Source organism: Acipenser ruthenus, chromosome 25 (assembly GCF_902713425.1).
Source record: "Acipenser ruthenus chromosome 25, fAciRut3.2 maternal haplotype, whole genome shotgun sequence".
Classification (NCBI taxonomy): Eukaryota; Metazoa; Chordata; class Actinopteri; order Acipenseriformes; family Acipenseridae; genus Acipenser; species Acipenser ruthenus.
In genome coordinates this window covers 27,758,251-27,783,180 of record NC_081213.1, presented here as the reverse complement: position 1 = coordinate 27,783,180, position 24,930 = coordinate 27,758,251, and the positions used below count along the sequence as shown (strand labels likewise).

The window sequence follows — 24,930 nt, the reverse complement described above, 5'->3', positions numbered from 1 at the left end:
GGGGGGGGGTCACGGTTGGTCGAACAATAGAGATCCAAGCTTCATTCTGCTAATGAGCTTTGTTTAGTTTTAATTCACACTCCTTCCTAAATAGTTTGACACTGTTTTCTTTTTCTTCTTCTTCCTCTTCTTATTCTCGCTGTTAATTGAATTGTGTAAACACCCGTAGGCTCCTGGGGCTCTGGCTAGAAATGATTTGGTATTTAAATGTGGCTGACTGACAGCGGGCGGGATGTACACAGTGAAGACGTGGAATATCTCTCATCAGCAGCCCTGATCCACGGGGAATGGACACCGCGCGTTGTTTGTATGCTGTCAGTTTTTAATGGAGAAGCTAGTGGGTCCTCAAGGACAACATGTCAACATTTACTAATCAACATTAGTAAACTTCTTAATTAAGGTAGTTTAGGTCAGCCTGGTGAGGATGTCGGACGCTCGTGAACAGTAATTACATTTACAATCATATATATGCTATAATCATTTATCTAAAGGTACTTCCAGATACATTATCATAGTTTAAATTGTGTGTTTGCAGTCCACTGACTCTTCACTCTGATTTGGTTCTTACAGCAAACAGTAAAACACTGTGTTTTGTTTCACGTGATAATATAGTTTGTACCAAGGGGCATTTTGACCTGAATTCAGGAGCAGCACTTCAGCTCTGGTTACCAGATTCTCTTTCACCATAGATATATGTAACACATGCTAGATCTGCAATCTGTATATATCTGTATAGTTGCAAAGGACAGTGCCATCTAGTGCACAGCTAATGTGTATTGCCAGAGGGAGCTGTCTGGTAATCCTATGTGCAGGCAGTGTTACATAGGTGTGTGTTGAAAGAGAATGGAACAACTCCATCTAAAGAGCTGCTCCTGAGCCCAGGTAGAAGCATTGTGCTTGTGCAATACCCACTCGATGGAGAGAGAGATTGGAGAATGGACTCTTTGAGTAGAAAGGGCTTCCTTATAATAAACTCTTCCTGTTATTTCCCTGTGCAATCTGTTTTACTGTTGCAGTTTTCTTTGGATGCATGTTTACATGTTGAGGTTCTTTAGCACCCTTCTAAAAGTCTACCATGGTAAAACTGCACAGGAAATTACCCTCATGCTTTTTACCTGAGCAGCAGCTGCTTCAGAGCATCCTGGAGCTATGCACAATGTAAAGCTATACCCTGGTCCTTATAAAACCACTGCATCTAATGCGTGCAGTCTTGCACAGCTGGCCTTGCAGCCCAGGTTGATGACTAATTGCTGTGGCAGGAGGTTAAGGGGTTCATTTTTAAACATGTGCCCATTTGTTTATTTCTCTCTGAGTGAGTCTCGCGTATAGAAAAGAAGGAGAAAAAAACTATTTGTACTCTGAAGCCCTAGTCTGATAACACAACACATCACTCGATCCATATTAGATAGCAACGAAAGGGCTGCGTGTGTGGGTGGGAGTTCACAGCAGTTTATTGAAAGTGGAAATAAATACAGTGTAATTACATCCTTCAACAACAAGCAAACACTGCTTATTTTTAAATACATTGTTGCTAGTATTGCATTTTTCAAGAGTAGTACGAGTGTAATGCAGAGTTGTTCTTAAGCAATCGGCACAGTCACCCATACGGGCCCCTCACCCTGATCTTGTAGTGGGTGACCCTGATGGGGTTTCTGGGTTGAAGATTCAGCATGTAAGTGTTTAAACAGAGCGTAACACCATAGGGGAGAGTGTCAAGCTGAAGTACAGATTGCAGAGTTTTAGTTAACAATATATGTATAAAACATCACCTATATAGTGCGTGCCGGATTTCATAACTAGCTATTTGAAATGACAGGTCTAAGAGCTCGCTCTACATTCTTTTGTTTTGACCTCCAATAATATGACATCTATATTGGAGAGAATCAGATGTCTCAGCTGTAGCTGGAAGTGTGGAGCTGTGAAGCATTTCAAAGTGATTGCCCGATTGCTAAGTCTTTGAAATGTTAGCTCTTGAAATTTCAGGGGAAAAGGAAAAAAACAAACAAAAAAAAAAAGAATGTGATTCAGTCTGCCTGTCATTTTCAAGGGTTCTCAGATCAGCATGGCAGCTGCAGTTCAAGGTGCTGTTTGTGAAAGGAGCTGGAGACGGTCAAAAAGACCCTCACAGAAGTGTGTCACGGTAAATTTGCACAGTAATTTTGCACTTTGCCATGCCTCCCCTTTGCTTTCATGTTTGGTTCACCATGGTTAACCACTACTTTTGCCAGGCTTTACCATACTTAGCTGTGATCGTGCTCACTTTCACTTTGCTATGCTACGCTTACACAGCAGCACTTTGACCATGTACACCTCAGTAAACTTTTATAAGAGTATACAGTGCTTCCTTTATACAGAGGCACAGGTTATAGGCGGTACGGTAATGGCTCCCCTTTGCACCATAATCCTATTAGACTCGCACTTGAATTGCGCAGTCTCCTACCTATGGCTCCCGACTGCAGTGTTATAAAAGGGAGCCCTGTATCTTTCCTCACTTCATTTCAGTCCCTTTGCCAGGGGTCAATGTGAATGGCAATGCAGGACCTCAGTGTAAGAACAAGATTACTGCATGCGTTGAAAGCCGATGAGGAAATGGCATGAGTCGGGGTGCAAAGTCTGAACTGAGGGTGAATATCTTTATGGATTCCAAGCAGATTCCAATGTAGGTTATTTGAAGGGTTTTTAAGTGTTGTCTTTATTAGGATGTTGAAGCATAAGGATGGTCTCTTGTTGTCCATGGCATAGTTGAATGAATGTGCAAAGTTGTTCTGAATGGGGAGATACAAACTCACAATCAAACCTTCAGTCTTCAAATACATGCTGCAAGCACAGTGTCCCAAAAAGCACCAACAAAAGTACTACAATATAAAACTGAGCAAATTAGCCATGGCAGATTTAAAAGATTACTGCCAGGTAATTGCAAAGACGAGGGACTGGCTTCTATCCAGATTTTTCAAGTTTGCAAAATACTAGATGAGTTCTCCCCCTTCTCAGAACAGTGTTTAAATATCTTTTGTCTCCATCCCATCTATACTGTGTAAATGGAAGTCAGATAGCAGCTCACAGACAGCAGTGAATTTAGCTGAAGTGAGTCAGAGACAGCTATAGGGGAACACATTATTAAAAGGCAGAGCTGGGGTTAGAGCAGCTTGGAGACACTCTGATCGATTGCAAACATCACAGCAAGGTAAAGAAAAGGATGTTTGAAGTAAAGCAAATCGCCTACACCTGTTTGCTTTGATTCGTTTGAAAAGGAGTTCCTTTAAAAGTGAATCCTGGGTTCAGTCCAAAGGGTCCCTGGACAGTGCCCTCCTTCTCGTGCTGCTATGATAGGAAGCACTTGAATCTCCTGTGTGAATTCCTGCACACAGATCTAATAATGAGAACAAGTGGGATCAGCTTTAACATCCACTTTCTCTGAACAGAGCAGAGTTTCTTTTACTGCAGTAATTGCCCAGCAGGATGACCTAGACCTTCAGCTCTCCTTTTACAGCCCTTGCTTTGTGATAACGCGTTTGTCAGCTGTAATCCCCCAGTACATATATAAACTTGCCAGATTTGAAAAACATTTATATACTCTAAAACATGAAATGTTTGCAGGCAAGAAATATGCATTAATTGTTTTTTAAATAAAAAATCCACAAAAATAAATGCAGATTTTTGTGTGTGAGTTGCTCTGTGATGTGAGGCTGACGTGTGTTCATGTGTGTGTACGAACACTTTTGGGCAGTTACGTGGTGCAGTGCCACAAACGACCATTAGGAGGGCACTCCTTATTAGACTGTAGATAAGGTTTATTCAGTGTGCATATTACACACTTTATACTACACTGTAGTACATTTCAAAACCAGTAGTACCTTACCTTCAGCTGCCCTGGACTCTCGTATGGTATTTTACATTGTGAGATGAAACCCTGTCATCCTTGTCATGTTTTGAGTCACAGCAGATTGCAATTGATTGTCTCTTAAGCGTTTCTTATCTTATTTGAATTCAGCAAGCGTGACACAGCAGGGAATACGTGTAGGCAGATACGGTATATGGAGTCATTACATTTGATTATTGTGTGTGTGCTTGTGATCTAGCAGGATTCATTCATTCTGTTTCTTTTGAAGAAACCTTGCAAGCAATTTTCTTTTTTCCTTTTTCTGCTATTTTTTCCACCATTTTCAGCTGGGACTGATCGCTAGCTCTCCATATTCTCCTTCTGAAATCATCCTTTGAAAAAAAACATGCCTTCTTTGTAACATAGAACCGTCACTTTCTTTTGAACTTCCAAAAGCTCAAACATCTATAAATAGTGCTTTCTCTTTGCTGCCATTGAACTGTTTCTTTGCTGAGTCTTTGTAGCAGCTAATAAGCTATTCCAGGTGTCACTCTTGACTGATTTAATAGACAGTCTGTGGAGATCAAAAACTCAGGGCGATGACAGTGTAACAGGAAATGTTGTGTGATGCACTGCCATTGCAGATCTGCCCCTTGTTAGTGAGAAGTTTAAAACCCTTTGTGTTATTAAAAAAAACAGCACAGTGTAACAAAGCATAGGTAAGCCCCAAAACACAGAGAGGTATGGTCAAGCATGTTAGAAAAAACCATGGCAAACCATAGCAAATGCATGGGAAATGCAGACAAGCCCCGCTCTTTTGCACTGCGCTGAAGACGATTGCTTCAGGTGTGCGTAGTCGCAGGTTTACACCCTGTTACAACATAGAGCTCGTAGTAAAACCTGCAGAAGATTACACACTGCACACATCCATGGTGTGTGTGTTCCCCAGTGCATGCGTAGCTTAATGTTACTGTGGAAAATATATTAGTATTATTTATTTCTTAGCAGACGCCCTTATCCAGGGCGACTTACAATTGTTAGAAGATGACACATTATCTTTTACATACAATTACCCATTTATACAGTTGGGTGTTTACTGGAGCAATCTAGATAAAGTACCTTGCTCAAGGGTACAGCAGCAGTGTCCCCCAACTGGGATTGAACCCATGACACTCTGGTCATGAGTCCAGAGCCCTAACCACTATTCAACACTGCTGCCCCATATATATATTAGAGTGGAGGTATGGAGCAGCTGCCTAAAAGCATGGGGCTGCTTAATGGATGGGAATGACCTGCATGAGGTTTTTGCTATTAGATTTGTCACGCTTAGCATGGTGAAGTATAGGTAAGCACTGTAAAGAAAAACGAGGTATGGTAGATCACATTAATAAACATGGCAAACCAGGGGAAACTCTGGTAAATGCATAGTATAAGATGGGAAAAGCATGACTCACTGCAAAAATACAGTGGTAAACTTTATAAGGGACATTTACTACATAAACAATTACAATGATAGATTTATACATTTTAGGATCATGAAAGTAGACCCCATCTGTTCTTGACTGTAGATGATGTGGATGGATTATGACAATATTCTTTGCAGGTAATTGACTGAATCGCTAACAAGTTTTCAAATGGATTTTTTTTTTTTTTTAGTTCAAGTTTGGACCTATTGTAATATTTTGTGTAAAGTCTTTGATTCAGGTCACAAGATCCAGAGTTGTGAAATTGAAAAGAAAGTATAAATTTCAACTCTCAAGGCTTCCATTACCCTTTAAAAATCAATATAGAAGATCTCATATTGTACCAATTTGGACGAGGCCAGTAAAAACGCAGAGCTGTATTCATGACATTTCTACCTTCTAACTCCCTGTGGAATCTGGTCTAGATGAGAATTTCAGAATAGAACGGGAAAACCAATCAACTTAATTGCAGTACTTGTAGTAATTCTTATTTAATTTGATTTTCCAGTAAATTAATTCTACCATGCAACTCATAACTCGATTTAGCAAGATATTCAATAGCTTAGTTATAAAATTAGATGTTAAACCTTTCAACATCAAGCTCTTGTTGCTGAAAATATTATTTTGAAAATTCTTGTCTCATTTTTGTAAGATGAAAAAACGACAGGTAGTTTTGCAATATAGACCCGAACAGCTCTTCAACATCCTCATATTTTTTGTTTCTCTTTTTATATAATTATAATGTCCATTTTATGAAAAAATCAAATAAATTACATTTACAAACTGCAGTTAAATGGTTTTAAAAAAAGGATAATGATCTTACCCATCTGTCATTCATGTTTTCAATTCCTGTCTTTTTCTCTGTCATTTAAGCTTATTTTGAAAAAGTTTAGACTCAGCAAGAACTGGGAATCAAAGAACACGAATGACCCGTGGGTTAGAGAATAGTACTTTATTTATTCTTCAACCCTTTCCTTTCCAACTTTGAAAATATGACCTCTTGCTTAACCACATTAAGTACCAAATTCATTTTTCTTTTTAAAAATCTGAACCCAAGCTCTAATGTCATTCTGATACATTCTAAATCGATATGCTTCCATTCTAAAAGTTTTTAATCATTTTAATTTGTAAAATGTACAGCATATATTCCCGGCGTCCTGTTCTGAGGACAGTTAAGTTAGACGTTCCTGTGATCAGACCAGCGAACTGGATCATTTTTAGGCTTCAGTTTCTTATTTTATATTGAGAAGGGCAAAATTTGCTAAATTAACAGTTACATTCAGACTTAACTTTTAAAGTTAATGAAATTAAAGTTATCATAAAGAGAAAATTCAAATAACAGGTAGATACCAGTTAAAAATGTGCTCAAATGAGGACAATGGCACTTAATGGGTTAAGCTTTTTTTTTCTTACATTTTTCCCGGTCAGCGATTGTACCCTGCTGGTCCCCACGCCATTTAAAAAGAAACCTTGAAGTAAGAGTGATCCTCTTGCTTAAACCCGGGCTGTATCTAAAGGGCTTCTTGTGTTTGGCAGACTGTCTGTTGCCAGGGACCCCTGTTCTGGTATCCGCAGTCCACACACAGAGCACCCTTAACAGCCTCCCTGGCTTTGAAAGCAACGTGACATTTCTTTTGAGTGCCTTTTTAATGTATATCTTTGCTTCGTTTCTTTCATGTGCAGCGGGTGAATGGACAGAATGTTCTGGTGTACTGTAGGAGCACTTACTGCCCAGACTTACTGCCATGTTTCACACTTTTCTATGGATGTGTTGCTCCCCTGAATCGTGAGATTCTTCCTTCTCCTCGTCCTGTGTCTGCGTGTGCTGTTAATGGAACATTGCTTGGACAGGGACATTTTCCAGTTAACCTTTTCTCTGTGTTTGCGGGACTACCTTCAAGACACTTCTCAATTCTCAAGTTACCCGTGTGAATTCAATGATATTGCACTCTAGATGTAAGCATTAATAGCAACACTTCCCACTCTTTAAGAAATATTGGTCTTGAAAAAGTATTGTTTTAGTTACATGTCTTTAACTTGATCCTTGGACCAAGCCAACAATACTTCTCAATGCTAAAATATTGCTGTCACTTTTGCTATTGAAATCCCTAACTTATTCAACATGCAGAATGCTGAGTTCATACTGCATTGTGGCATTTTTAGGCAGTGATTCACAGCAATGCAGAGAGGTTGGCTTGTACTAGATTAGAAATGAAGTGATTGCCGTGTCCTGGCTGATAGCGCTGCCATGCTGAGAAGTGTTGCTAAAGTGATCAGGTGCCAACAACCTAAGAAATCAGAGTTGTCAAACCTGTGAAGGCAGTCTCTGCTGAGTCTGGGGGGTGCTCAATTGATTCATCCTATTCGCACTGCCTAAATGTGCGATCAACACGCACGAAAAACGTCCTTGCCACGCGACTGCCATTTACTCAACGCGTGATGAGCACGCACTGTTTCAGTAGCGTGAAAAGAGCGTTAGTTGAAGCAGGAAAAGAACCAGGTGCATCATTGATGGGTTTAGCATGGGCCTGATTGCTGACACAGTCCTGATCGTTTTAGTAGTTCTAAAATTTTTTTTAAAAAAAACGGACAAGTACAATCCTTCCAGTCAACTTTGGTTGGATTTTCTCAGAACTGTTCTGCAGGAGAGCAATGCACTTTCCCAGCATTCGTGACATGCATCTGGAAGCGGACCAGGAAACGGTGTACTGGAGTTCATAGTTTCTACAGAGTGGTTGTTAATTAGTTTTAGGCTTTTTGTTGGCCAGTTTTGGGCTGTTTGAAAATGCTGAGTCCCAGTAATCCATTCTGCGTTTACAGGGACTGCACTATTGAATCAACAGCAGAACTGGAATTGAATGCTTGACTCAACCATCAATTAGGCAGCCAGAGCTGGGAAAACAAATATCGAACAAGGTTTCATGAAAAACGGAGTTGAGGAGAGTTGTTTGTGGCACACCCGAGTGGTTTCCTGGTTTTGCAGAATGAAAATCAATAAAAATTCAAATGAGACACGGAGCTGTTAGTTTAGAGGAAATTTCTTGAATTTGAATCTGATTTGTTGTATGCTGTCAACTATAAGTCCTGATCAGATGTCTGAATTCGCCTCACAGTGCATTGTATTAGCAGTGTGCTTAAGGCATGCAAACAGTGCGGAAATGATAACTGCGGATACTGCAGTCCCTGGCATGACCCAGACAGGTGCAGTGGCAGTGATAAGGCACACTGCAAAGGGAATGGTGTTGAGAAGCTTGGTGTAGCAGGATGGAGGCTGGCACGAAGCAGCAGCCAGGCAATCCCCAAGCGAACGTCTTAACCACTGTGCAAGAGAGCCGGGCTGACTTGCATGGGCAGTTATAGAGCTTACCTCATAACCTCGTCTCACCAGCAGAGGTCAGAAGACGAAACAGTAGTGCACCACATGTCAATGGCTTCCCAAGCCATACTCACTGCAAATCCACTTCTAGTTTAATTTGCTTTTCAGTCAGTAGAGTGTTATGTTGGTAATTTGGTCTTGTCTCTGAGTTTTGTGTTGCAGTGACAGAGCGGCTGCTTATTCAAATACAGGCAGAGAGACCAGGAACTGAAACAAATAAACACAATGAACTTAACGAGTATCTGGTCTGGTTACTGGAATCGATAAGACCTTCTCTACTGCAGTACAGCAAGGCTGTATCACATCTCTTCTGAAGTGCACAGCACTGACAACAGCATGCTGGGGTCCTTATGGGGGCTCATAGCAGGTAGCCCTTTAGGCCATGTATGTGCATGCTAGATTAATAGGTTCACTTTTTATTCCTAACTAAGGCCCTCCTTAGAAAATAACATTCCTGCCTAAAAGGGTACCTAAAAATAAAAATCCTTCCTGACTTCTCCGTCCCATGTCGGTGCAGATCAAAGGAAGACCAGATCCCCCCTCCCCATCCCCTCCTTTCAACTTAACATCTATTTCCTTCTTGGATGGCTACGTCGTCAATTAAAGAAATGAGCCTTCCAGCGTGTGATTTGGGGTCGTCACCTCAGCTCCCAAGCTGCAGCAGAAGGGTGGAGGTGCACCCTTGCGTGTTCTCTGGAGCTGATCAAATGAATCACATTAATTACACATGACCTGCTGACCTTTGGAACTTTCAGAATTTTAACTCTTTCAGCACCCCAGCTCACTGTTCAGGTCTGGGAAACTCTGCTGAGATAGGAACATCACTCTGGTTGTATAAGAAAGATAGATAAAACAGACAGCTGCTTTAGTTTTTATTTGGCTAGTCTGCGAGTCTTTCTGCAAAGTTACACAGCTCTGAAAATTGATCCTGTGAGTGCCTGCTGTCTCGTTTTGACCATTTGGAGGTTATTAGGGTAACCCAGTTTCCCAAGGTTTAAGATTAAACCATAGGAAATGTGTTTACATTAAATCTCCTGAATGAACATGGATTTGAACATTCCTAGATTCTCTTTTAAGTTTCAGTGAATTCTTCAAATTTCTCTCGTTTCTATTATTACACCCTGAACATCATTAAAGAAATGCTTAATTAAAGCAGTTTTGTTTCAGTGGGTTAGGTACTTCCCAGGGCTTTGTGGTTTATGGGCAGCAGTGTGGAGTAGTGGTTAGGGCTCTGGACTCTTGACCAGAGGGTTGTGGGTTCAATCCCCAGTGGGGGACACTGCTGTTGTACCCTTGAGCAAGGTACTTTACCTACATTGCTCCAGTAAAAACCCAACTGTATAAATGGGTAATTGTATGTAAAAATAATTAAATAATGTGATATCTGTATAATGTGATATCTTGTAACAATTGTAAGTCGCCCTGGATAAGGGCGTCTGCTAAGAAATAAATAATAATAATAATAGTAATACTCACATAAATAAATCATGTTGGGCACCTTTTGATTTTAAAAACCTTCGTTGCTAAACCTTTCATTTTAAAACGTGTAGAAACCTCTAGGAAAGAAACTGGAGCTGTTTGAAGCGAAGATGTAAAAATGCCAGCATCCAGCATCCTGGGAATGAGTGCTCAGTGCTCAGTGATACTGTGCTGGCGCGGGTCTCCGGGGAGCCGAGTGTGCTCCTGCAATGCAGTGCAGTAAACAGCTGCCCCTGCCTCCCGGCTCTTTATACAGAGCTTACAATGCCGATTATTTACTCATAAACCCAGCTCCCCTGAGAGGCACTGCTTCATTAACAGCTGCTTTTCAGATGCTAATTGCAATAGGATGCACCCCATTTAAAAGACACAGCTCCTCAAGAGTCAGAGAAAAGATTCCTCCTCACACACACACACACACAGTTACTGACACATGCACACACACACACACACAGGAAAGGCAGACAGGCTGGGTTCCATGGAATCCGAATGTTCAGCCACACTTACCTGTGTGAGTCATCATCACCAGCCATTGAGTTGCGTCTCTGCCTGTCTTTCACTGCACTCCGGGCTTGGGGTCTGCAGTGCATTCAGCGCCTTCAGAAAATGAAGCAGGTCACAGCGGCAGATACAATCAGGGGCACTTCAGAGGACGAGCGCTCACAGAGCAGGCAGCAGGTTGCTGCTGTTGTCTTTTTGACACATGAAAAGTGCATTACTCATCATGCTATTCCCAGTTTTGAATGTCAGTCTAATCATTCAAGTAAAGGTTGTGTGTTGTTGTAAATGTGCATCATACTGGCTTTGCTTTGATCCACCACCCACTCCCCAAGGATATGTGTGCCCAAACGCCCATATCACTTGTGCGTTCTGTATGCAGAGTTAAATTGGATTCTGTTTGAACTTTTTCTTCCAAAAACATCACTTGTCAGCAGTGATCCTGTTATGTGCTGCAGCTGTTAAAATGCCTTGTTTAAGTTTGAAAGAAAAATGGCATGAGAGTTGTACCCTGTATTTCAGCAAAGCCCTTTACCAGACTCCCAATGTCTTGGGGTCCCTCACTTGGGGGGCAGGCAGACAGACAGGCAGGCAGGCAGACAGACAGGCAGGCAGGCAGGCAGGCAAACAGACAGACAGACAGAGAGACAGGCAGGCAGACAGACAGATGGGAGCTTCAGTCTACAACGCTGTCAGCCCATCATGTATCCAAGACATTAAACCCACCCCTGCTATGATCAGACAGAAGGCTTTCTTCTCACTGCTAGTTTTTTTTCAAGAGAATACAATTCTGTAATGATTTAAATATATATATGAGAAGGGAAAGCACATATTTAAGGTATTCTGCGCAAACCTGCCCTTGCCATCAGTGACAAAAAAACAAATACTTTAGCAAGTGACTCCTGATTTTAAAAAGACAACACTTCCCAGAGCCCTGTTAATGAGGCTGGCAGGAGCCCTGGGCTGGATGCCTTCAGAGTCATTAGTGCTGGTGCACAGGGGCTCCATTCCATATGAGAAATATCACACCAGCCTCATTAAGAGCACAATGTGCTGCTGCAAGAAACACCATAACATTGCAGGGCGAGCAAGACACTGAAGCCCGTGTCAACACAAGAGCTGTTATTTATGCTCCTGTAATGGGTCTCATTAGGAGACTAAGCAGATAAGAATGCAGTGTTCCACTAAAAATACAAAATACATAGAAATCAGAAACGCGTCTCCTCTGGGTTTCTCCTGTGCGGTACGGACTGGGGCTGAGAAATCTGGGCTACAGGAACACCCATTGCAGCTCTGTCTGCAGCAGCTGGGATACAGCGACATACAGAGACAGACCAGACCTCCTGGCACAAATGCTTGAGCTAACCCTCATAAACGGATATTACAGCTGATCAAAGCATGACTAACAGTGAAAGCAGGGTAACAGCCATGGCACATGCACAGTATATGGAGGGAAAAGCACAGTGAAGTACATAGTGAGGGTTCAGTTTGTTATCTGCATTACTGGGTTGTTACGGGGTTTGCAGTTTGTGTTTGTTTGTGTTTTGGATCATTGAGTAATGTGTCGTGACCCTGAAATTTCATTGTGTTCAGCTCAGAACATTAAGCAGAGTCACTGAGCCCCACAATGCAGTCATGTTTCCAGTGTATGAATTGTAACATTTTCAGCCTTATGTCATACTCTGTTTAGTGAGGAGCCTATAAGATAGGCTGTAGTGACCCCTTGTGGTTCAAACGAGGAAATGCACTTCTACAGTGTGTGAAGATGAGTGGAACCCATTGACAAGGATTCGGGTTAAGACTGCACTTTTAAAGTTATAAAGTTGTTGTTGTTGTTGCTGTAGACATTTGACATTTTATCTGACATGCTTGCTGAAACGTTTATTTAAATTTGTGTTGCATTACGTCAGTAGGAGAAGCTGAATCTTAAGATCCTGTTTCTCGCAGTATGCAGAATTCTACCTGTTACGCTTTCTGTTTTAGGTTCAGTGCTGCCAGATCCTGGATCCACTACTGTAAGGAGCATGCTAAAACCTGCATGGAAATCCTGCTGATCTTTACAAACATCCCAGTGCAATGTCAATGGTCCCTTCTCCTCTCCTCTTCTCCTCCTCCCCTCTCCTCTCCTCCCTTCTCCTCTCCACCCCTCTCCTCCCCTTTCTCTCCTCCCCACTGTGTTCTATGGCTTTTTATTCCTATCTGATGGTAATGTGGATTCATATAGGGATGGAAGCCATGCAACACGCTGGGTAATACTCAGCCAGGATTCTATGAGAAGAATGGCTCAAGATCCTTGAGAACAAAGTCATGGGACTCCAGTGGCATTCTGTGCTGAAGACACTCAATCTTTTTGTCCTTTCAGATTGAACCGTTTTGATGCCCTGTTGCCAGTATATGTCCAGCCAATCTGTTTCAGGGCCCCCCTTTCCCCCTGTTTATTTAAGCTGACACACTGCTGCAGATATTCTGTCTGAAACAGTCTCTTTCCCAGCCCTGTTTACAGTCAGTTTTCTGAAGCAAACTCCGAGCAGCTGGCCAGTTTCGGGGTGATGGGATCAGAAGTGGAACAGACCTGGGAACAGTATTAGAGATAGAAATGCATTCAGTAATATTTCTATTGTAATATAAATAAATACATAAATGGTGACCTCTCTCTCATGGTGGCTCGTTTACACCAAATGATGGGAAATGATTCTAGAACTGCCGCCATGCGCCTGTGAGAAGTGCTGTGGTGTTAGCTGCATTAAAAAGGCTTGTCTCAGAGAAGGGTGCTAGATGCTGCTCTTTCACAGGGACGCACCACATGTCTTGTCTGACAGCATCCTTCAAATTGGTTTGACGTGTTTTTCTTTTCTTTTCACAGCATCATTGCTATGTAGCAAACTGACCTCCTAGTCACCCTGTCCTATGACAGTAAGCCTTTACCAGAGTATAGGGTTTAATCCCTTGTGGAGCCCAGCACAGCAGTTGCATTCGTACTGCTTTCCACTGTGCTCAAGTGAAAGGCATGATTTATTCAATAAGACTAAAATATAATGCTGCTGTGTATTCACGCTTTCTGCAATTGCATCTGTTTTCAGAGTTCCCTTAGCCCTTCAATCACATTTATTTTCATAATGTGCCTCTCTTAAAGTTTTATCTGAAACGAAGGGGAATTTTTCAATTGAATTAGAGGAGGTGGTAAACCCAGCCGCTTTTTCCATTGTGATGTGTTCTGTTTTGTCACTGTTTCATGTTTTTGTTTTATGTTATTAACAGACACATTCACATACTTTATATTCAAAATAAGTAGCATTTGTAAGAAGAGCACAGAGCCCCCACGCACATTGTGATGAGGTGCTGATAGAATGAGGTTATCACTAAATCAGACAGGGCCGTGCCCACTCACATCATACCCCTCGCTGGCTTCTAGCGCAGCTCATTCCCTTTGGTTTTCTTATGACAATCTATATGCATTTTCAGCTGATCCTAATAAAAAAAATAAAAAAAACACGTTGTTGTACATTTTTCACATGTTACCGTTATGGAAATGTAATGTGTTTGAATGTTTCCTTAAGGCTCTTGATATAAGAATAAAATACTAATCGGAGCCACAAGCTTCCAGTGCAGCACGGATCCTAGAAGGACGCAGGTTTCAGGAGGAGAGGTAAACCGGCATGAAACTTCAGTCATTCACTTGCACATCAGTCACTGAATTGCACTGTTTTGCGGTGGTGGTTATTTTTGGTGTTTCAGCAACCCTACAGCTTTCGGTAATGTAAACCAACTTACCAGTCAACGACATGTGCTTTCCATCAGCTAAACTACAGAACCCCAAAGTGGTTTATATTTCAATATGATGGTGAGGTTGTGCAGCTTTAAACACAACTTGGTTACCCCTTGTTAAAGTTTACCATAGCCAAGTCTAATAATAGTGAAAGCATAGTAGATCATAGGTAAGGTCTGCCAAGCCCAGAGAGGTATAGTAAAGCATATTAAAAGTCATGACAAGCCCTGCAAATGTATAACCAGAGTGAATACATGAGATCCTGCAGACACCCTTTCTCTTTGTCATTGTCACTTCAGCACCTTCTCTCTAATCCCTTCACACAGGAGTCTATGACACGGCTCTTCTCATGCTGATAGCTCACTGTGGAAATGTGAAAACCACATACAAACAGCAACCTCTGATCACACACACCAGATACAAACAGCAATCCTCTGATCACACACACCAGATACACACAGCAATCCTCTGATCACACACACCAGATACACACAGCAATCCTCTGATCACACACACCAGATACAAACAGCAATCCTCTGATCACACACACCAGATACAAACAGCAATCCTCTGATCACACACCAGATACAAACAGCAATCCTCTGATCACACACCAGATACACACAGCAATCCTCTGATCACACACACCAGATACAAACAGCAATCCACTGATCACACACACCAGATACAAACAGCAATCCTCTGATCACACACTAGATACACACAGCAATCCTCTGATCACACACCAGATACACACAGCAATCCTCTGATCACACACACCAGATACACACAGCAATCCTCTGACCACACACTAGATACAAACAGCAATCCTCTGATCACACACACCAGATACACACAGCAATCCTCTGGCAAGAAAACAGACATTGAATCTGACGAAAACAAACAAACACATCAAAATATCTGCACCAGTATCGCCTATTTAAAACTTGTGTGTGTTTCTTCCTGTGGCCAGTGGATCCTGTTATACAGTTGAACAGGGGTCCCCAACCCTGGTCCTGGAGAGCCCCAATCCTGCAGTTTGTCGAGGTGTCTTTACATCATCACTGGCTAAAGATCTGGAACACCTGTTGCTCTTGACTAGTTAAGCCAATAATTGGTTCAAAGAAGTAACGGAGCGCTGGGTTGAAATGAATAGCAGGAGAGTCAGTCGCTCTCCACCAGGGTGCAAACCCCTGCAGTAAGCAATGGTGGCTTTTATATTTTGGAAACCACAGTGCTTTTAACATTCTTTTCATCAGTTTAACAACACTAATGGTACAGAGCTCTGTGAAGCAGGGCTGCACCGTCCCCTTTGCAACAGCCTCGTTCGGCCTGGGGCTCTCACAGTCTGCTTGTGCTTGTGGAAACCGGGTATAACAGCCCCATAGCGGATTCAGCTAACAGGGTACTCACACTCACAGAAGCTAATGAGCGCTTCTTCGTTTACTGCAAAGCCATTCCTACAGCCAACAAGCAGTAAGAAAATGGATGGCTGTACTGAGAACCTGATTGGCTGAGCTATTTTGTGTGAGGTTTGTTATTATTTTTTTTTATTTTTTATTATTTGTTTATTTAGCAGACGCCTTTATCCAAGGCGATTTACAGAGACTAGGGTGTGTGAACTATGCATCAGCTGCAGAGTCACTTACAATTACATCTCACCCGAAAGACGGAGCACAAGGAGGTTCAGTGACTTGCTCAGGGTCACACAATGAGTCAGTGGTTGAGGTGGGATTTGAACCAGGGACCTCCTGGTTACAAGCCCATTTCTTTAACCACTGGACCACACTGCCTCCTGTAATAAAGGATTAAAAAGAAATGCATGGGATGACCAGGGGTTTGTATGGAATATTTTAGCTTGCACTGCCCTCTAGTGGCCAAGGTTTCTGTATAGTTTCCAGTGACTGATCTGTAAATGAGAGTTGGGGGCTCTGTTACAGTATAGAGGGGTACAGATTGAGGGAGAGTTGGGGGCTCTGTTACAGTATAGAGGGGTACAGATTGAGGGAGAGTTGGGGGCTCTGTTACAGTGAAGAAACACGGAGGAAGGGCTCAGTAATGTGCTGTGCATATGCTACACGGAGACTGCAGTTCACAGACTGCACGGCAGGTGGCAGCGAAGGCTTAAAGAAGGACGTGATTCTGCAGGGAGTTCATTTAATACTGTTAACATTGGGCGGTGCTGAGCTACTTTGAGCTCTGGTTTGGGTTTGCAATATGGATTGACAGCCACCCGTTCGGCGAACATGGATTAAATCTACCTTTACTTATGTCAAATCAAGTAAAGTGAATCTCAATACACGCCATCATCTGAGTCTGCTTGCATATCATCACAATGAATGAACCAGCTGGACCTGTATCTTTGATGTAGTCGTCTGTTTGGGAGTGCATAACCCACACTGTAAGGCTGACACCAGAGATGTAAATAAGACTCCCATCGCATAGCAGTTCGATCCATTCCTGGTTTCACTATGAGTTCAGTAAAACACACCTGAGCGTGTTGCCTATACACACTGTGGCTAATCAAGCGTGCAGTAAAACCTGGAATGAGAGAGGCTGATATGCAATAGGAGTCGTGTTTCCATCCCTGACTCACTCACTGTATATACATAATGTGAGTGCCAAATCCAATCTGCTTGATCTGTGCCTCTGTTTGTTTTCCAGGGATTTAGTTTAATAATCCGCCTATCTGCAGCCGTGTAATCTCTGCGCAGCATCTCAAACGATACATCCCATTTATTTTACTTGCCAGCAAACTCATTGCTTTCCTCCTTTTTTCCCCATTCGAAAGGAGTTTTGTTGGCAGTCGTGGTGCCAGTACAGTATGTTTTGTGGGCCCAGGCAGTTTACAAATAGGATTGCTTTGGCATAAAGCGATTGGTATCACTTAGGCAGCCAATTTGGCTGTGGGCTTCTTTAAAACAAAATGTGATCCAATTTTCAGATGGGCTCAGACTGGTTTATGTAATCTGGTATATGTTTATACATAGCTTAATAGGGATGCCACCTAGTAGTGAACAGATGTGTTCATTGGAATACAAACCAGGGAACCGTTTGAAAGTTTAACTAAATTATCAAACCCCGCATTAATTAAGCCCCCCTCACAACTTCCCACACGACACAAACCTTCTCTCCTGTGTGTGTGGATGATTGTGGGGTGGGTCATGTGAGTAGTCCAGACCCGTTGAGAAACTATCATCATCATCATGTAAGGAATACAATAAAACACGATTAAACAGTGGCGCCAGAATTGAATGTTGCTGGCGCTCTATGAGGTACCCTAGCGCCAAATGCGTACCCTTGCAAATCACAAGAGGCGAGATATTCCAGTGTGGGATAGACCTTCAGTCTGGTGGCCTGACTGACACAGCTGACCAGGTCACTGGTCAGCTTCGGGATGATTACAGTAATAGACTAACACCCCGGGGCGTGCACGGCGTGGGTGTGTGACTGTGATTAATATACCACAGACAGTGTCGACACTGTGTGCACAAGCGCTAGGGGACTCCTGTACCTTGCACTGTTCAACACCGGCCGGGCAGTACCGCCTCCGGACTCCACTCTAGTGTCAGAGCGAAGAAACTTTGTGGTGTTGCGCTTCGTCTCTGTTTCCACCTCGCCACTGGGATTGCTGTGCAAAGATCGGTTACAGGAATGTTTCTACCTGCGATGCCGTGTTGGTAGAGGCGGGGAAGCAGTACTACACAGTACGCACCACAGCAGCGTTCGCTTTGCTGGGTTGATTTCTAGGAACCCTAACTTGTAAAACAGAACGGAGATCCTGAGTGCAAAATACGACACGTCTGGAGTTTGACAGGCGTTGAAATTATCTGTCCTGCCAAGCATTGACTTGGCTCCGCTGCTGATCGGTGGGTGACAATCGAAAATAAAAGATTTATTTTGGTCACGGCGATAGATGGCTTTCATGCAGACTCCTCTGTCTTCGGGTTCTGTAGTCAGTGTTTTCCGGGATCATGAAGCTGCCAGCCTCCTGAGTTTTATTAATCGTAATAACACGGCAATTTACTAGTAGTAGAACCAGCCCGAACAGGAGAAGCAAATTATTATTACAAGCACGACCCGAGATACGATTCCGTCATCTCTCACAGTTTGCACGCTGGTAAGTGGTGAATGTGCAGTTTGGATGTCTTTATATACATATATATAATTGAAATGTTTTGGTTTGCAGGCTACTCTCCTCGTTTTTTTGTTTTTGATTTGTTTGTTTGTTTTATTTACAAATACTACGGTTTTGCAAATAATGTCAGTTGTTTTTGGTAGTTTTATTCCAAAACATAAACAGAAAAGCTGGACTTGTTAATCTTTATGATACAATGTATATATTTTTGCTGTTCACAGCGTGATACATTGTTTCAGAATTGCTCGGTTTTTGGTATTGTTTGGGTTCATTGTTTCTCGCAACATGCCGGGATTAAACAAGCAGTCCGGAGTATGCAGTGTGTATTGTGCTGTGAAACTTCTGCTGGAATACCTCTTAACTGCTTTGGTGGGTTTTGTAGCCTAAAGTTAACACATTATAAATGACAAAGAGACGTATTTAAAAATGAAATGCCGCAGAAATGTTTTTTTTTTCCGCTAATGAAAATTGCTGTGTTATTTTTGGCTACATTATTTATTTTTTTTAACCCAAGGCCAGGATTGTAGAGTCGCTACGCCGTATTGGAGGGAGCGCCTCTGGCTTCTGGGAAGCAGGAAAATGCGATTGAACCCCGAAAAGGGAGGATAGGCCTAGACGGATTTTATTTATTTATTTATTTATTTATTTATTAAAACCAGTGTTTTGTATCCACTCTTCTTAAACCATCCAGTTTTTAACAGTCACGGAATTCCCAATAATACGACACATTATGAATGGGCCATTTTTCGGGTTAGGGTAGGTTTGTTTCCTTAGGCAGTGTGGAATAGCGCATTTGCCTATGTTTTCTGTACAAATAATAATAAGACTATTAATTACCAGTTATACACTACAATAAATAGCCCTCCGTTGTCCTGGATCATGCAATACATTACAGTATGTGATACATCCTCTTAGTATCTTAAGACGTAGCGCGTCGTGTATGTACAAACAGCTGTGTACATGTATTGAGCTGAGGATGCGGTCTGCAGCGGTGGTTTGATAAATTGCGATTCTCATTATTGTAGAACATACTGTGCTACGACATTGAACTACACATAATACATACATACATACATACATAACATCCTGGCCATTTTGTTTGTAATGATGCATTTTCGCTTGTCAAGGTCTCGTTTATGTGATAGAATTAAACAAGCATGTATTTAATTTGAGTTGTGTGCATAATAATAATAATAATATAAAAACGTGTTTAAATAGGTTATTGTGTAAGAAGACTAGTATAAAAATAGCTCTGGTATATTTTTTTATACATAGATAAATAGGGATGACACCTAGTAGTGAACAGAGGTGTTCCTTGGAATACAAACCACGGGTGGCGAGATATTCCAGCGTGGGACAGATCTTATTTAGGGCTGACTGACACAGCTGACTAGTTCCCTGCCATGAAACGCCGCCAAAACATCGGTATCATTCCAGTATTAAACTAGCACACAGCAAGCAAGTGAAAAGATCGTAATGAAGACACATTTCACCAAAGCTATTGCAGCATTAGTAATGTGCATGCTGCTGCAAATCAGACGTGATTGAAAATGTGCCTCTGCCTGCCACGCACGCACACACACACACACACACACGTGGACACACACAGATATGCTTGCCCAGCAGGGATAATAAAAGTAGTGTTTTGGAACAGCAAAATATATAGCTTTCAAACCAGGGAAAACAGTATCAATTATTGTCCATTTTGTTTACTATAGTTGCAGATTAACTGTAATAGCAGCTCTAAGCTACAGAAATAACTTTTATGTTTTCAGCAAATTACTGTTTACATGAAAGATGTGGCTTGTTGAAAACAGGATTGTGGGGCTCAGTGAATCCCAAGCTCTGACTGACTGAATTCCTTATTTTATTTATTGCTTCTTAAAAGAAAGTCTGAAGCCACTGGCAGTTTAGCAATCCCAAACTATCAAGATGGTCAATAACCTGCAGATGCGCTCTCTCTATTATTATTTGATGCACAGCATGTCCTCTACACAGGAGTCTACCTTGCTGTGATTGAGGTGTGAAGTAAGGGGGTATCGCAATAATTAAAATGTAAAATGAAAATCTGTTTTCATACCATTTAAACTCTTCCAGCCTTAGTCGAAAGTTACCAGCGATTTCGGTCAGTACTAGAAAATGTGGAGGATAGCTGCTGGAGAAATGACCCCTTGAATTTTTAGTAATTAGTCCCTGTGTCTGCATGGGCAGTAACACTGGAGTGGCTCTACATGTCTGTCCTGCGTCCTGTCCTGTGCAATCGCAGAAAAGATATTGCACACAGCACCACCTGTATGTTGTTGACTAGTATTGTCTGCGGTCTTGCTCTTTGCCCCTACGCTTTCCTTTGCCATAAAGTTTGCTGATCAGCTTGTGTGTTTTATGGGCCTGTCTGGTTTATGACGCTATAAATTCTGCGCTGTCGTGTTGGAGTGGGTGTGCAGCCACCGGCCACGTGCCAATGATATATCCGCGGCCCTGATTAAACCCTGAACTTTGACACTTCCCAGAACCAGAATGTGTCTTTGAGTGAAAATGCGACAGAATTTAAAATAAAATGTAATGAATAGGGGTCTGGGAGGCAGGGTGGGCTAGTAGTTAGAGATGAGGGACTGGGAGGTACAGTTGCCTAGTGGTTAGAGCTGATGGATTGGGAGACAGTGTGACCTAGTTGTTAGCGCTTAGTGATGAGGAGGAAGTGTGGCTCTGATTATCCAGAGGAAAATGTGCTTGATATTTGCATTTACTGGTCTGTGTGTGCCTTTCCAGTTAGAGCCGAGGGAGTGGACAGCTTGCGTAGTATTTAATGCTAGTAAAGGGCTTGGTGGTAGGATCTCAGTAACCATGCCTGGTGTATTAGTTTCTTCCTGGTGGGCCTGGGTACTGGACGAGCAGTGGCAGGGATCCCAGCTGGAATCTGGGTCAGTCTCTAACAGCTTGACACGCAGACTGGGACTGTGGTACCAATTCAATAGAGCAGAATGCAATAATCCCATCTAATATACATGCACAGTAAATGCTGTGGATTTCTTCTTCTCTCAAAGTACCCTTTTTGCTGTAAAGGCATAGACGCAACAGCTTTGCTGTAATAGAATTATTTCTTTCAGCCGTGCTTAACCCTTTACCTGCTGGGCAGCCTTCCCAGAAAGCATGGCAGATTCCAGAGCTTTGCTTTTACTTCCATATGCTGTGTTTTATTTTATTTATTTTTTTTAACAGTTTTTTATTTTCTTAAGTAAAGTGCTTAATATAAAGTGATCTCAATTTTAGCTATGAATACACACTGATAACATGTAACACTGCCATGGTAGAATTGGCAAACATTTTCTGATTTATTTTTTTATTATATACCTTTCAGGAAGGCTTGAAAAGCCTGATTTTTTTTTTTAAATTGCTGTTATGTTTTTATATGGAGGTGTATAAAATGATATACTGTTGAACAGTCTTTGCCTGAGTTCTCGTGATTGCTTGGGTCATAGTGTACTAATACAGCTGTCGCCTCAGTTTGATGAAACATTACATGTACTGTAAAGGTTACAAGAAGTTTAACATGCTGTGAATGGAGGTCAGGATCTCCATATTTACTGTATAACGTCATCTACATTCCTTTCATTACATCAGAACAGGTTAGAATTGAGGAAACAGTCCACATTGTTGAGGTTATCAGCATCTACCTCACCTACAGTACTAGCAGTATGCGTGATTGTTGGATTTTGATTTGTTTACTGAAGGCTGTGTCTCAGGAACTGCTTCACCTGGCATTGATAATTTGTTCCAAGCAGGGATTTGATCATGCAGTGCACTCTGTGCGACTTGCATTACAGTAAAAAATCTGTTTATATGCTTGTGCTTGCATACAAGGCGTTTCGTGGCTTATGGTGTGATTATAAAAATGCTCCTGTGTGAGATGACTATATCCTCTAGCACGGTGAATCCAATACCTAAAGTCATTCGGAGCTTAACAGTTACACGGTTGGTCTTGCAGGGCAACATCATGCTGTAAGCTATGAAAGTACAGTACCATGCTATTAAAGGTGAAAAGCGTTTGAGGTAAAGATGCTGGGAGCCGTACCATCGTGTTGTATACAGTGACCGTGAAACAGAATGCATCTTCTGATAGAATGTAATTTACTGTAGCAGGAATTGAAGTAAGTGTGTGCGTGTGTGTGTGTGTGTGTGTGTGTGTGTGTGTGTGTGTGTGTGTGTGTGTGTGTGTGTGTGTGTGTGAGTGTTAAAAGTTCCAAACTTCTAGAACACCATAGTGTTCCGGAACGGTGAGATCAATAGATGAGGTAAGGCTTCAGGCAACACAGCAGCATTGCACAGTGTTCAAAAACAAACCCATCTTGTTATCTGCAGTGCTTGAGAATCCAGCTAGCTTAATTGGAGGAGAGCTAGCAGTGCACCACATGCAGCTGGGCTAATCACCTGAAGCTGCCTGCACTGCACTGTAACTAATGTTGCATATTCAGTTGTTGTTGTTTTTTTTTTTTTTTTTTTAATTATTGCTGCTTATAAGGGTTAGCAGCAGGCTTCCAGTCTGTACACACTCCAGCCACCACTCCCATTCCTCATTAGCCAGATGAAACAAACAGCTTCATTAGGGAGGAAATGTGCTTCTTTCTTTCCCGGGGAGGCACTGCACAGGCCGTTTCTCTCTGGGGACGGATGCTTTCTGTCGGCATGATTTATCCAACCGCAGACAGTCCTGCGTCTCCTTTTTCCAGTGACTCAGATTCAGGCTTTATTGCTTGTTTTATTGGATGTAGCTTTATGCTCAGTCTATGTTTTCCTGTCAGGACAAAGCTGGGTTTTATTTCATTGGCGTATTCTCTGTGGTGTTTTCAGCAGTTGCTGGTGCCTTAGGCATAGATGCTAACTGCTCACGGTTACTATAGGGCTTAGTGTGGACCTCTCAGCTACTCCCTCTTGCTACAGCTGAAGAGCTGCTGGACAGAGTGGCTAAACTGATCTGAGTCTGCAGGGAATACTGCACCCTCTTAAACCAAGAGCCATTTTTAATACAGCTTTACTAGAGGTGGATAAAGCAGCCCCAACTAAAGATGCATTTGGACTGCTTTCGAAAGCGTTCTCTGTGGTGCTGTTCTGAAGATTGCCATCCCCCCCCCCCCCCTCCTCTCTCTCTCTCTCTCTCTCTCTCTCTCTCTGCATGCAAGTTCGTTGAGATCTCTGCATGGATGGTTTACTTAAGCAGTTAAGAGTGCTTAAATAATAAGAGTTATTAAACCACAGTCTCAATAAATACTTTTTCTTTACTGCTGGTAGAAAGCATTATTTTAAAATTTTGGGTGTACTGTACCTGAGCAAGGCAGCTCCGGGCAGGGAAAACGTGTGTCTGCTCTGAGTTTCTGGGCTGTTTCTTGGGCTGGGGTATCTCCACTTTTTCTAGGATGAAGGTATGGAGTAGCTAACTCTGAGGCTGACCAGGAATCTGACCCTAATTGAAAGACGATTTTTCTTAACATTGAAAACTGGCTTTGCCGTGCTCGCAGTGCGAGTTGAGAATTTAAGAGCCGTTGGGATGTAGTTAAGATGATACATTATTTGGTTCAAAGCAGTAATAAACACACAGTACTATGCATAATTTGCAATGGCTTGTTTGCATCAGTAAATCAGCATGCTAATTACAAGTAGCATCTGCATTACTGTTTTTATAAGATGAAGAATGTTTTAATCCCGGATACCCTGTGGTTGTAGTTGGAGGAGAGATTACCCAAGCATAAATTGAGGTCAGAGAAAGGGAATTGATGACTTGCTGCAGATTGCAATCACTATTTATGCAGATCCATTCTGCATGTGGAGTCTTGGTTGGTCAATCTACGGCAGGGGTGGGCAATTCCAGTCCCCCTCCTGGTGTTTGTTCCAACTGACCAATTAAGCTTCTAATAAGCACTAAATTGGTCCAATTAAGTAATTTAGGGAACAAAAACCAGGAGGGACAGCGGCCCTGAAGGACCGGAGTTGCCCACCTCTGCTCTATGGAGTTGTCAGGTATGCAACAGTGTACGGATTATTAAAAAAATAATAAAGGGTTACTACACTACTGGAGTCCTGCCATGCTCTTGCTGTAGCACAGTTTAATAGCACTATTTTAAATGGTACAGTAACACATGCACAGCCATGGATAAAACAGAGGGGCTGACTCAGAGTTTCCTTCTCAACTGTAATGTGTTTTATAATCTGCTTTTGTGGTTCTTTTGCATCAATGGCAATGTTGTGTTTTGGTTCCAGTTTGTTGTGTTTACAGTATGGTGATGAAGGGACAAATGACAGGGCATGCCAGGGGAGAAGTGTGTGCTGTAGCATGATGAAACTTGGCAGGCAGCAGCTGTATTCCGTTGGGACAGCTGACCCTCCGCAGTCCTGCAG

The 24,930-nt window shown here is 42.2% G+C and overlaps 1 protein-coding gene across 7 annotated transcripts in view; it reads left to right on the top strand.

The window, feature by feature from the left end:
• Window positions 1–17,774: 17,774 nt before the first annotated feature.
• The window catches only part of LOC117412230 (cyclin-dependent kinase 17-like), a 45,781-nt gene continuing 38,625 nt past the window's right edge, over window positions 17,775–24,930 (top strand). For 3 of the 7 annotated variants that reach the window (XM_058999953.1, XM_058999950.1, XM_058999949.1), the window contains exon 1: window positions 18,840–18,909. In XM_058999953.1, coding sequence (XP_058855936.1) covers window positions 18,855–18,909 — 55 coding nt within the window. In that variant the 5' untranslated portion in view covers window positions 18,840–18,854. Of the gene's footprint in view, window positions 18,523–18,832; window positions 18,910–24,930 lie in introns of those variants that run through there. The other 4 variants (XM_058999952.1, XM_058999951.1, XM_058999948.1 and 1 more) reach the window with 4 other exon arrangements.